Genomic DNA, 12,946 nt, shown 5'->3' with positions numbered 1-12,946 from the left:
CTACACTTGATATACAAGGTGATTCAGTGCCGCCATCGATGTCGCTTTACGCAACCAGCAATGTCATATCTATCTATCAAAACCTACACGTGAGATTTTCATATTCTCTCACTCGCTACGCGCAAACTATTAATCCTACAGAGAAAATGAACAGAACTTTTTGTAGGAAACGTGATGTAGTTAAATTTTGTACTGGGATACGTTTTCACTAGAGTTATTGAAGAAAAACTTAAAAAAGTTACCGTCAATGAGCCACCACCGGTCAGGATTTGTATGTTGTTTATAACACTCACTCCTACTACTGTGCTAAAATATGCGATTGCACACATTATTTCCCACGTTCGACGGTTTTGGTCGTCATTGGCAGGCCTTATTACGCCGTCGGCTTAGTCGAACACTCAGAAATAGTAAAACTGACCTTTGTGCAAATTTTATCCAATAGTTTTGTGAATTCCAACAGCATAAAATAAACGATAATGTCGTTGTATTCGTCATGGCGTCTTACTACTAAGGGTTAAGTTTGGATCGAACTGTCAACTTAATACGCCATTGATACTTATTTTCCAAGCTTCTAGGGTTGTGTGGTCTAATTCTTGCACATACAAAGAATATCAGCGACGTATCTTAACCAGTACACAACATATTCTGCCAATGGTTCACTCTTAAGAAAATCAGTCTCCGGCTTGTTCAAGAACATTTCTGCCAACATGGTGGACAAGGGCGGACCCATTGCCAGATCATCTTCTTTCTTATAATAGCTCCCTTGAAGGTTCCACTGACAAGAAATTTGTTATCAAATGCCATCCACCTTTTCACCAAGGCCCTACCAAGGTAACTTTATGCAACCCACAATAATATCTCTGTCCTTCAAAAACCATACGCGAGAATTTCACATTCTCTCGTTCACTACGCTTAAAATGTTATTCCTACAGAAAAAGTGAACAGGATCTTTTTGTAGGAAATTTATTGTAGTTAACGATGTTATGGTTTGTTTTATGCTGCCAAAATTATCAAAACTGTTGGTAAAATTTGCACAAACGTAAGTTGTACCATTTCTAAGTGCCAGACTAAGCCGATGCCGTAATAAGGCCCGTCAATCAAGACAAAAACCGTCAAACGTGGGAAATAACTCGTGCAATCGCATACTTTTGTACAGTAACAGGAGGGAGAGCCATGAACAACACACAAATCCTGGCCAGTGGTAGCTCAGTCTAGATGTGGGGGTTCGTTTGAAGATCACTTTTGTACGTTTTTTTTTAATAATTCGAAAACGACGGCCTCTAGTGAAAATGTATCCCAGCGATGTTACAAAAGTTTTTCTTTAATTACCCTCATGGGCACATTTAAATTAATAATGTTAAAAAATAGCTGACTATATTGGTGACGTAATAACCCAATCACTAGACACTAAAAAAGGGCGAATATCGGGAATCGTTCGTTTGGTTGGAAATTTGTGCACAGTTGTAAGAGTGAGTGTGACCTGCCTCGATTCGGGTAGGCGCGCCAGCCCCGGATCGAGTCCGCCCTGCGGATTAACGACGAAGTCCAGTATGCTGGCCAGCCTGGATGTGGATTTTAGGCAGTTTTCCCCATCCTACTAGGTGAATAGCAGGCCGGTACCCACGTTCCGCCTCAGTTACACGACTCGCAGACATTTGAAAACGTTCGCACTATTCCATGGCTTACACTAGATGCAGACAGCTGGGGTACGCTACTTCCATCCCGGCGGATTCAGGGTGGTGGCAGGAAGGGCATCGGGCCACCCTCTGCAGCTAACACTGCCAAATAAATAGTAACACGGCCGACCCCGCGTGACGAGGGACAAAGGCCCCAAGAAAGAAAGCAAGAGCGAGTGCCACGAACAACGTGTTAGAGATCCTGACTGATGAGGGGTGAGTGTGTGGGTAGAGGTGCGTTTCAAGGTCACTTTTGTATGCTTTTCTTGAATAACTCGTAAACCATAGCCTCCAGCGAAAACATATCCCAGTACAAAATTTAACTACATTAAATTTCCTACAAAAAGGTTTTTTTTTCTGTAGGACAGACAGTTTGCGCTTAGCTAACGAGACAATATTAAAATCTCGTGTGTGGCTTTTGAAGGACAGATATCTCGTTGTGGGTTGCATAAAACGACGTTGGTAGGGGCAGCTGAATAACCCTGTACATTGTTGCACAACAAAAAATGTTTCTCTAAGCAAGCCGAGAGATTTTCCTATTGCTCTAATACACACTCTACGTATTTAACATGCTACCTGTACGTCAAAATATGTAATATCGACCAATATATAGACGGCATATGTGGCCGCGCGGTTCTGGCGCTGCAGTCTGGAACCGCGAGACCGCTACGGTCGCAGGTTCGAATCCTGCCTCGGGCATGGATGTGTGTGATGTCCTTAGGTTAGTTAGGTTTAACTAGTTCTAAGTTCTAGGGGACTAATGACCTCAGCAGTTGAGTCCCATAGTGCTCAAAGCCATTTGAACCAACATATATACAATATATGTTTTCTATCATGCCTAATGCGTTATATGCAAAAATATATTTCAAATCACTACTCTTATCATGTAAGACAGTACCTGCAACAGAGCATTTTTCTGTTTCTCTAGTTTGATCAATTTTACTGTCAACTGTATGTCCAGATTCTGGGCCATAGCTTCCATGGCGTTATGCAGTTCGTTCACGCGTTCCTCTTTAGCTGTCCGCACGGAATCAACATTGTCCTCCTAAAGAAAAATATGATAGATTGCAAAAAGCAGTTCTAGCTGTTGTAGTTATCAGTAAAAATGACTGTATCAGAAAAGTCTTAGAGAAAATCACATATAATCTCCTTTTGCATAAGCAAAGAATTAATAAATATTTAGATCACATATGAAATTTCGCAGTAAAAGAATCGCTTGATTGGATGAGTTGGACGAATGCACTATGCTCTGAAGAAAAAGTATGTATACATACATACATACATAAATACTTGTTCCATAGATCATGAATATGACATTTCGTAATGATGTGGAACACGTCATGTTAACATAAGTTTTCTTTACACAAAATAATTAATTAATTTTTTTAAAGTTACTACTTCATATCTAAAACTTCGTCCATCGAGTAGAAGGACTTGTCATTCATAAATTCTATTAATTTACTTTTAAATGTTGGTCTTAATGCTATTTGGGAAATGACAAAAGATTTTTGTGGCAGCATAATTCACAGCGTTCTGTACCAAAAAGAGATTTAATCCAGAATAGTGAAGATCATCCTTTCTTCCAGTATTGTAGCTATGCACTTCGCTATTATTTTTGAATTGGGATGGGTTATCAAAAACAAATTTCGTAAGAGAATCTATGTATTGTGAAGGTACTGTGAATATCACAAATTCCTTAAATAATGTCTGCAAGGTGATCTCTGGTGGGCTCCCGGTATTATTCTGATTACACGCTTTTGTGCAATGAATACTTTCTCTCTTAATGACAAATTGCCCCAAAATATGATGCCATATGAAAACAGTGAATGAAAATAGGCGTAGCAGGCCAATTTACTGATAGGTTTATCACCAAAATTTGCCATAACCCTGATAGCATAAGTAGCTGGACCTAACCGTTTCAGCAGATCATCGATGTGTTCCTTCCAGTGCACACACCCACAAATTTTGAATATTCTACCTTAGCAACAGGTATCTGTTCATAGTCAATATTTATCAATGGTGTTTGCCATTTACTGTTCAGAATTGAATAAACTGTGTTTTCTCAAAATTTTGTGAGAGTCCATTTGCTGAGAACCACTTAATAATTTTCTGAAAGACATTATTTACAATTTCCTCAGCTGATTCTTATTTGTTGGGTGTATTTACTATACTTGTATCAACAGCAAAAAGAACTAGCTTTGCATCTTCGTAAGTATAGAGTGGCAAGTAATTAATATATATTAAGAAGAATAAGGGACCCAAGACTGAACCCTATGGGACACCATTCTTGATACCACCCAAGTCAGAGGACTCTGCTGATTTCTGGAGACTGCCTGTACTGTTAATTTCAACCTTCTGCATTCTTCCAGTTAAATATGAATTGAACTATTTGTGCACTGTCCCACTCATACCGCAATACTTAAGCTTATCTAGAAGAATTTCACGATTCACACAATCAATAGCCTTTGAGAGGTCACAAAATATCCCAATGGGTGATGTTCGGCTATTCAATGCATTTCATATTTGACCAGTGAAAGCATATATGGCATTTTCTTTGCAGGTAGCATCAAGCAGGAAGCTGAAAACAACAGACAGAAATTTAAGCTGCATATGACGTGTAGAGGACTGCAGTCACTGAATAACAGCGGCTGCAGGGGAAGAACAGCGCTGTCTTGGGTATAAATATGAGATTCACTTCTATAGTATTTCAGTCAAAAGAGCATTGCACGTGCATCGTTGTCTGTTAGCAGTAAACGTTTGATCAGAGATAATTACGCTTCGACGACGCCGAATGGAGGCATCCGGAAAATTGTAATGAGTCTTAAAAGTGGTGTGTCATATTGAAACAGCGGCACCCATTGTATCGAACTCACACTGCATGCTGCCACATAGAGCGAAGTGAACTGAAAGTTCAGAAGTACATAAGAAAATGTAACGTTCACACGGGTTAAATTTCCCCTCGCTGACCGGCCTTAGAGCCTCCACTGTAAGCAGACTAGCGCAATATAAATGTTGATGTAGACGTAGAAGCTCACGTGTTGCAATTGGGATGATCCACAGTCATATCTGAATCTCTCCAGAACCAAAGTTCACAGGTTTCTACAATGAACCAGAGTCAGAAACCAAGCGCCTTCGTTTCCTCAAAAGCTATAATTCCTTCATCAACAAGAAAAATCTCAAAAATCAAGAAAGAGGGAAGAAATCAGAAACAGTATCTGGGATTCCATTCAAAAAGCAACTCGAACTGCAGTAAAGAAAGAAAGAAACCTAAGAAAAACTGTTTGGTTCAGATCAAACAAACAAAAGCATATTACAAACTTTTTACTGTATCGATGTAATGAAACTCCAAAAGTACGAGGAGTGGTGACAAGAATCCTTCTCTTGTTATTTAGGTTCTGGACACATATTTATGGTCTCGGCTGCATACCATTTCCTTTGATTGGAATACTTTCGCATGATTTTATAATTTTTGCCTCTGTCTTGTTCACAAGCCACCAAATTGTTAATTAAATCATATTTTGTGTTAGCAGTAAATGCTGAAGAAGAAGGTTAATTATATATTTTATACTAAAAGAAAAAGGAAAAATGAACGGGACACTGATTTTTCTCATTTTAATAATAATGTGCAAATTTACCCCACTACAGGAGGTACGCAAAATAATGTGAACAACTTTACTTACTTGGGAATGGTTTGTTAATAAGGGGTGGACCCCCATTTGCCCGTGATGCAGATGTGATTCTTCTTGGAATACTGGCATATAATGATTGTATAGTATCCAGTGTAATGTCATGTCACTCTTCGATCACTAACGGTTTCGGTATAACACATCGTTCATGAATATTTGGTTTACGGCCTTTTTAGTGGATAGTGTCGATAGATATGGAGTCTCAAAGACGGCTATTGACATTTGTAGTCACTCTAGCCGCAGTAGGTTTGTGTTGTTTTGACAAAATTCGTGTTAGTTTAGGACGAGCTCTGTCATTTAGTTTTGATTTGCGCCCGCTGTTACGTTTACACGATGATGTCTGTCGATGTTTTGTGTAGGCTGTCATGACTGTTGAAACAGTTGCTCTTGAAACATTCAATAAGTTGGCTGTCTTGGTTACTGATAGTCCCCCACAATCTGCCCTCTTTGGAACACTGTTAGCTCTTTCGTTGCACCTCGGCCTCGGCCTTTGCATGCAAATACCAAGTGTGCACTACTCGCAAACAATCTGCACTGATGCCTAGTCCGTACTGAACATGCACAGTCCAGCGCGACACGTGCCTTACCTGTGTTATTGGCCGTCGGACGTAACCATCCCATACGTAACCATCACATTACTACCACTGTTCACTTTATTTTGCCTATCCCCTGTATAAAAACAACTTTACCCATTTTTCTGGTAAGACTCCGCACTTGCATTACTTTTTTGTTAATTGCGCATTATCTTTTAAACTTTAGATTTCCATTTTGGAGTTTGTTATAATGGTCAAAGGTTAGACGAAATGGCAGTTAAAATACACTCCTGGAAATTGAAATAAGAACACCGTGAATTCATTGTCCCAGGAAGGGGAAACTTTATTGACACATTCCTGGGGTCAGATACATCACATGATCACACTGACAGAACCACAGGCACATAGACACAGGCAACAGAGCATGCACAATGTCGGCACTAGTACAGTGTATATCCACCTTTCGCAGCAATGCAGGCTGCTATTCTCCCATGGAGACGATCGTAGAGATGCTGGATGTAGTCCTGTGGAACGGCTTGCCATGCCATTTCCACCTGGCGCCTCAGTTGGACCAGCGTTCGTGCTGGACGTGCAGACCGCGTGAGACGACGCTTCATCCAGTCCCAAACATGCTCAATGGGGGACAGATCCGGAGATCTTGCTGGCCAGGGTAGTTGACTTACACCTTCTAGAGCACGTTGGGTGGCACGGGATACATGCGGACGTGCATTGTCCTGTTGGAACAGCAAGTTCCCTTGCCGGTCTAGGAATGGTAGAACGATGGGTTCGATGACGGTTTGGATGTACCGTGCACTATTCAGTGTCCCCTCGACGATCACCAGTGGTGTACGGCCAGTGTAGGAGATCGCTCCCCACACCATGATGCCTGGTGTTGGCCCTGTGTGCCTCGGTCGTATGCAGTCCTGATTGTGGCGCTCACCTGCACGGCGCCAAACACGCATACGACCAACATTGGCACCAAGGCAGAAGCGACCCTCATCGCTGAAGACGACACGTCTCCATTCGTCCCTCCATTCACGCCTGTCGCGACACCACTGGAGGCGGGCTGCACGATGTTGGGGCGTGAGCGGAAGACGGCCTAACGGTGTGCGGGACCGTAGCCCAGCTTCATGGAGACGGTTGCGAATGGTCCTCGCCGATACCCCAGGAGCAACAGTGTCTCTAATTTGCTGGGAAGTGGCGGTGCGGTCCCCTACGGCACTGCGTAGGATCCTACGGTCTTGGCGTGCATCCGTGCGTCGCTGCGGTCCGGTCCCAGGTCGACGGGCACGTGCACCTTCCGCCGACCACTGGCGACAACATCGATGTACTGTGAAGACCTCACGCCCCACGTGTTGAGCAATTCGGCGGTACGTCCACCCGGCCTCCCGCATGCCCACTATACGCCCTCGCTCAAAGTCCGTCAACTGCACATACGGTTCACGTCCACGCTGTCGCGGCATGCTACCAGTGTTAAAGACTGCGATGGAGCTCCGTATGCCACGGCAAACTGGCTGACACTGACGGCGGCGGTGCACAAATGCTGCGCAGCTAGCGCCATTCGACGGCCAACACCGCGGTTTCTGGTGTGTCCGCTGTGCCGTGCGTGTGATCATTGCTTGTACAGCCCTCTCGCAGTGTCCGGAGCAAGTATGGTGGGTCTGACACACCGGTGTCAATGTGTTCTTTTTTCCATTTCCAGGAGTGTATTATTATAAATCGTTAAGTTTCTTTCCGTATATCGCCAACTAAATTTTAAGAGCGCAATCTCTCCCCCCTTCCCCTCTTTACTTTACAGAAGACAGAGACAAGGAAATTGATTCAAAACGAGGTTGCAGGTAAGATTCCACTCGAAGCGCAGATGTGCTCCCCAGTTCCTGACGAATAAAGTATTGGTATTAACACCGTTAATTACTGCAAGTGGAGAATAAGTAATCAAGAAGTAGTGATGCTGACGGTATCAAAATATGCTGTAACAAATAATCATCGTAACTGATGATGGAGAATGCTTACCACTTCCTGGACGAGGCTAATGAGCTCTAGCAATCTGCGGCGCAGCTGGGAGACCTCGTCCCCAATCTGGACAGCGTGCTGCTTGTAAACATCTTCCAGAGGCTTGAAATCATGGCCAGAGTGCTCGCCACCAAACAGTGCACACTGGTGGCATATGCACTGGCGGCACGTCCAGCAGTACACTGTCAGTTTTTCTTGATGCTCTTCACAACTACAATCCCAAACACAGGTTTACTCTAATTATGATAGACATCTGGATAGTGATATGATCGAAATCAAACAATAACAATATGGGAATACATTTTGTCATGTTCTACTTTGTTGCCAGAAGTCGAGACCCTCTTCTGAAATTCTGTTATTCCTCCCTCTGTCATCAAAGCAAACACACAGGGTATTTCGTTAGTCGGCACTTCAAATGTATGGTGAAAATGGTACCCATAGGGAAATGGCAACAAGGACGGGAAGAAACACCGGACGCACTCACTGTGCATGCGGGGTGGGGGGGACACCTTGAAGCGGCTGTTCCGGCAACCAATGTGGCAACAAGGTGTCATCCACTGCGGATTATAGCACACGTTGGAACAAACTACGCCTGTTGTCTGGGCTCTGACGTCATACTTGGATCATTCCAAAGACTAGCAGAGAAGGTTGCGAATATCGGACTTGCCCACAGAGTTTTAACGAAGCTCATGATCTGCAGCATTGTTCCTAGAACATATCGTGGTCCCCAGGTTCTGAGTTTAGTGCAAGGCTTAAACCAGCACCTGCAAAAGTTCTGTGACAAGCTAGCTGCGACTTCCTAGTCCTGTTCCATAGGACTGCGTCAAATGTGCAATAAGCATCAGAGCAGCTACAGAGGTGGCTGCTCTGATCCACTACGGATAACGACAGCTGTACGAAGCCGAGAAGTATCAGAGTAAGACCCAGAGTAGAGTCTGACCCAGAGTAGAGTCTCCCACAGGTGAGAGTATTAAAATCCCAGTGATCAACTGCTGAAGCAATCACAACAAACTGCCAGAGTTCGAAGTGTTTCTAAAAAGGAGTGAAGATCACGTGTTATTAGGTACGGAAAACTAGTTGAAACCTGGAGTTGACTGTAGTGAGATCTTTGGGAAAATTTAAGCGTATGCCGAAAGGATAGGCTAATGTAAAAATGGATGTGGTGTATTTGTCAGTGCAGAAAACTCAAATCCATAATATAGAAATCGAAGCTGCATGCAAGATTGTTTTAGCAAGACTAATTATCAAGGGTGGCCATAAAATTATGATTGGATCCTTTTATCGACCACCAGAATCGCCTCCTGTTGTAACTGAAAACCTTAGAGAAAACCTCAGTTCACTTGTACGTAAGCACTCCAATCGTACTGTAATCATCTGAGGAGACTTAACCATCCAATGATGAAGTCGGATGAATACGGTTTTATTAATGGTGGGCGTGACATGATATTCTATGGAACATTCTCCAAAAACTACCTAGAACAGATAGTTCGGAAGCCCACTCATGATGGAAAAGTATTTGATGTAATGGCAAGAAACAGATCTGACCTCTTTGAGTATATCCACATCGAAATGGGTGCCAGTTACAATGAGACAGTTATAGTAACAATGAATACCAAAGTACAAACGGCAACTAAAACAAGTAGAAAGATTTATATCTTGAGATACCTAGACAGAGAAGCAGTAGTGTCATATCTCAATGAGGAAATTGAAACTTACAGCTCAGGACAAGTGCATGTAGAGGAACTATGGCTCAAGTTTAAAAGAAAAGTGTACTTTGCACTGGATATATATGTTTCCAGAATAACAGTTCATAATGGGAGGGACTCTACGTGGTATGGCTCTGAGCACTATGAGACTTAACATCTGAGGTCTAGAACCTCTCGGCACCTACATGGTATGCAATCACTGGAAATAAACTTCTTGAGAAACAGAGAATACTGCATAATATATACAAAACAAAGCATAGGGCTGTAGACAGAGCGCTGCTGAATGAGAAGCTTCTGGCTGTCAAGAGAGAAGTCCGTGAATACTGTGCTGTAACAGGTTGCTTCACCTCTTCCTCGCAACCAAGTGAAAGATGTTCGAGTAAAAACATTATTTAAGAAGTTAGCATCTGGGGAATTATCCACTGTACGCGCGCTGATCAGCGTACAGAGTTCGAGTGAGACACGTGAGCACAGAACGTCACTAAGGCGCGACACCGACTGAGCGTCTCCACCTGCTGTGAGGGACTTAATTCTTTGGCGTCACAGCTTGGTGGTTTATTGGAAGGCAGAGAACAAGAGGCGCTGCCTACATTGTCAACGCCCGGGAACAGTTGAAAGAAACTGAAGACAAATGTCATCATAATCCGTTCTATTCTAAGAATCTGTATGCAGAGATTGCTTTGATGTACCGACTACTGAGAGATCTGTTCACCCAACGTTGTAATTTTTGTATCGGAGCTGCAAAATACAGAAGAGTTCTTTAAAAGGCAGATGGAGAAGAAACCCACTGTACAAGGAGTGATACTGCATAGCTTCAAGAAAATGCGAAAAGGCGACAGTAAGCAAATACAGTAAAAGTTACCAGAAGGCTATCAGGGGGACAAATCTTTAGGGAAGTTGTTGAATCAGTTACAACCCGTAGCTTGAGCAATAACACTTCAATCCCTCAATCATATTGAGCAGAATATTATCAAAAGATCTTTCACAAAACCCAAAGGGTTTCTGGTCATATGTAGAGACTGTTAGTAGCACGAAAGTTAGTGTCCAGTCACTCATGGACGAAACAGGAACCGAAATTGAGAGTAGCAAAGCAAAAGCGGAAATGTTTAACTCCGTTTTCAATTGATCCTCTACAAAATAAAACCCAGGAGAATTGGCCGAATTCAATCCTCTTATCACCGAAAAAATGAATGAAGTAAGTGTTAGTCTCAGTGGCGTTGAGAAATAGCTAAAATCATTAATATCGAAGAAAGCTCCAGTGCCCGAAGGAGTCCCTATGACATTCTATACTGAATTTTCGTCTGAGTTAGCCCCTCTTCTAATTGTAATATACCGTTGATTCCTCGAATAAAAAACCAAGCCTAGTACTTGGAACAAAGCACAGATCACACACCTGTCTACGAGAAGGGTAGTAGAAAAAATCCACAAAATTACTGTACAATATTCTTGACATCAGTTTCTTGTAGAATCTTAGAATATATTCTGAGTTCAAACATAATGAGGTATCTCGAACAGAATGTCCTTCTCTATGTCAACCAGAATGTATTTCGAAAAAAGCGATAATGTGAAACACAACTCGCATTTTTCTCACATGACATACTGAAAGCCATCGATCAGGGCAGTTGGATAGATACAGTATTTCTCGATTTATGAGAAGCATTTGATTCAGTTTTACACTACGCTTATTATCAAAAGTACGTTCGAATGGGGCATGAAAAGAGATTTGCGACTGCATTGAGGATTTTTTGGTAGAGAGGACGCAGCAAGCCATCTTGGATGGAGAGTTATTGAAAGATGTAGACGTAAATTCAGTGTGCTCCAGGGAAGTATATTGGATCCCTTGTTGTTCATGTTGTATATAAGTGACCTTGCAGACAATATTAACAGTAACCTTAGATTTTTCATAGACGATGTAGTTATCTACAATGAAGTACGGTCTCGAAGAAGCTGCATAAAATTCAGTCGCATCTTGATTAGGTCAATGTGGCCCACGCATTGGCAACTTGCTTTATACGGTCAGAAATGTAAAACTGGACACGTCGTAAAATGAAAAAATAAATGCAGTATGGTATGACTATAATATCAACGAGTCACTGTTGGAATCGATAAACTCATACAAATATATGGTGTAACGCTTTGTAGGAACAATTGCGTAGGTTCAGCCGTGGGTAAAGCATATAGCGAACTTCGGTTTATGTGTAGAATACAAGGGAAGTACAATAATTCGTGTAAACCCATCCTCGAATATTGCTCAAGCCTGTGGTACTCCTACTAGATAGGACTAATAGGGGACATGGAACGCATACTCAGAAGAGCACCATGAATGGTCAGCGGTTTATTCCACAGCGGGAGGTTTGATGGTAATGTTGAAACAGCCGAACTGCAAGATACTTCAAGGCAGATGTAAACTATCCTGAGAAAGCCAACTTATAATGTTTCAAGAACTGATCTTAAATAATGGCTCTAGAAATATAATACAACCCCATACATATAACTCCCATAGGGATCACGAGGGCAAGATTAGGTTAATTATAGAAAGCACAGAGGCATTTAAACAGTTAATTTTCCAGTGATCCATACAATGGGATGTACCTTCTGCCATGCACTTCACAGAGGGTTACAGAGTATACATGTAGACGTAGATCTAGAAGCAGCCTCAGTGTATAGTAGCCATTGGATGTCTTCTGCACAGAGAGCTTGTGGGAATCTTACAGCATTCCATTTCAACATAACCTAAATACTCTCAGGTTCGGGTCTCAACTCAGCTTTCAAGCTTTTTTTGATTTCTGCTCTGTCTTCCCGTTTGTTATGTAATGTTGGCACCCTACAAACATTGGACACTGACGTGGTGAGGTGGTTTGAGTATCTCAGCGATACAGATAGGCGTATCATAGGTGCAACCACACTGGAGGGGTATCTTTGGAGTGGTCGGAGAAACCTATGATTCCTGAAAAGGGGCAGTAGTCTTTTCCGTAGTTGCAGGGCTAACAGTCTGTGTGATGGCTGACCTAGCCTTGTAAAAGTAGCCAGTGTGGTCTTGCTAAATTCGAACTTCGAACGGCTGATATAATGGGGAAACTACTGCCAGTATATTTGCCAAGGACATGCAGGTCTACTGAATGGACGAAATAGTCTTGAAGTAAATTCAAATCTATGGGAAGGGATTGCTCAGGAGGATGTTGTCAGCAGAAAAAAAGAAAAGAAACTGCCATTCTACGAATCGGATCGTTAAATGTTATATCTTTTATCGGGTAGGTAAGTTAAAGAATTTCAAAAGAGAAATGGATTGGTTGAAAGATACAGTGCGAATAAATGAAATGCAGTGACAGGAA

At 42.3% G+C, this 12,946-nt stretch overlaps 1 protein-coding gene across 1 annotated transcript in view; it reads right to left on the bottom strand.

Annotated features, from left to right (window-relative positions):
* LOC126441105 (E3 ubiquitin-protein ligase TRIM37-like) overlaps positions 1–12,946 on the bottom strand; it is a 224,858-nt gene that overhangs the window by 169,522 nt on the left and 42,390 nt on the right. Inside the window, exons 3-4 of the mRNA XM_050090679.1 lie at positions 7,909–8,119; positions 2,575–2,721 (exon numbers count right to left, since the gene is read on the bottom strand). Of these exons, the coding sequence (XP_049946636.1) occupies positions 2,575–2,721; positions 7,909–8,119 (358 nt within the window). The remainder of the gene's footprint in view (positions 1–2,574; positions 2,722–7,908; positions 8,120–12,946) is intronic.

This window comes from Schistocerca serialis, chromosome 1 (assembly GCF_023864345.2).
Source record: "Schistocerca serialis cubense isolate TAMUIC-IGC-003099 chromosome 1, iqSchSeri2.2, whole genome shotgun sequence".
Classification (NCBI taxonomy): domain Eukaryota; kingdom Metazoa; phylum Arthropoda; class Insecta; order Orthoptera; family Acrididae; genus Schistocerca; species Schistocerca serialis.
This window is presented reverse-complemented; position numbering and strand designations above follow the sequence as displayed.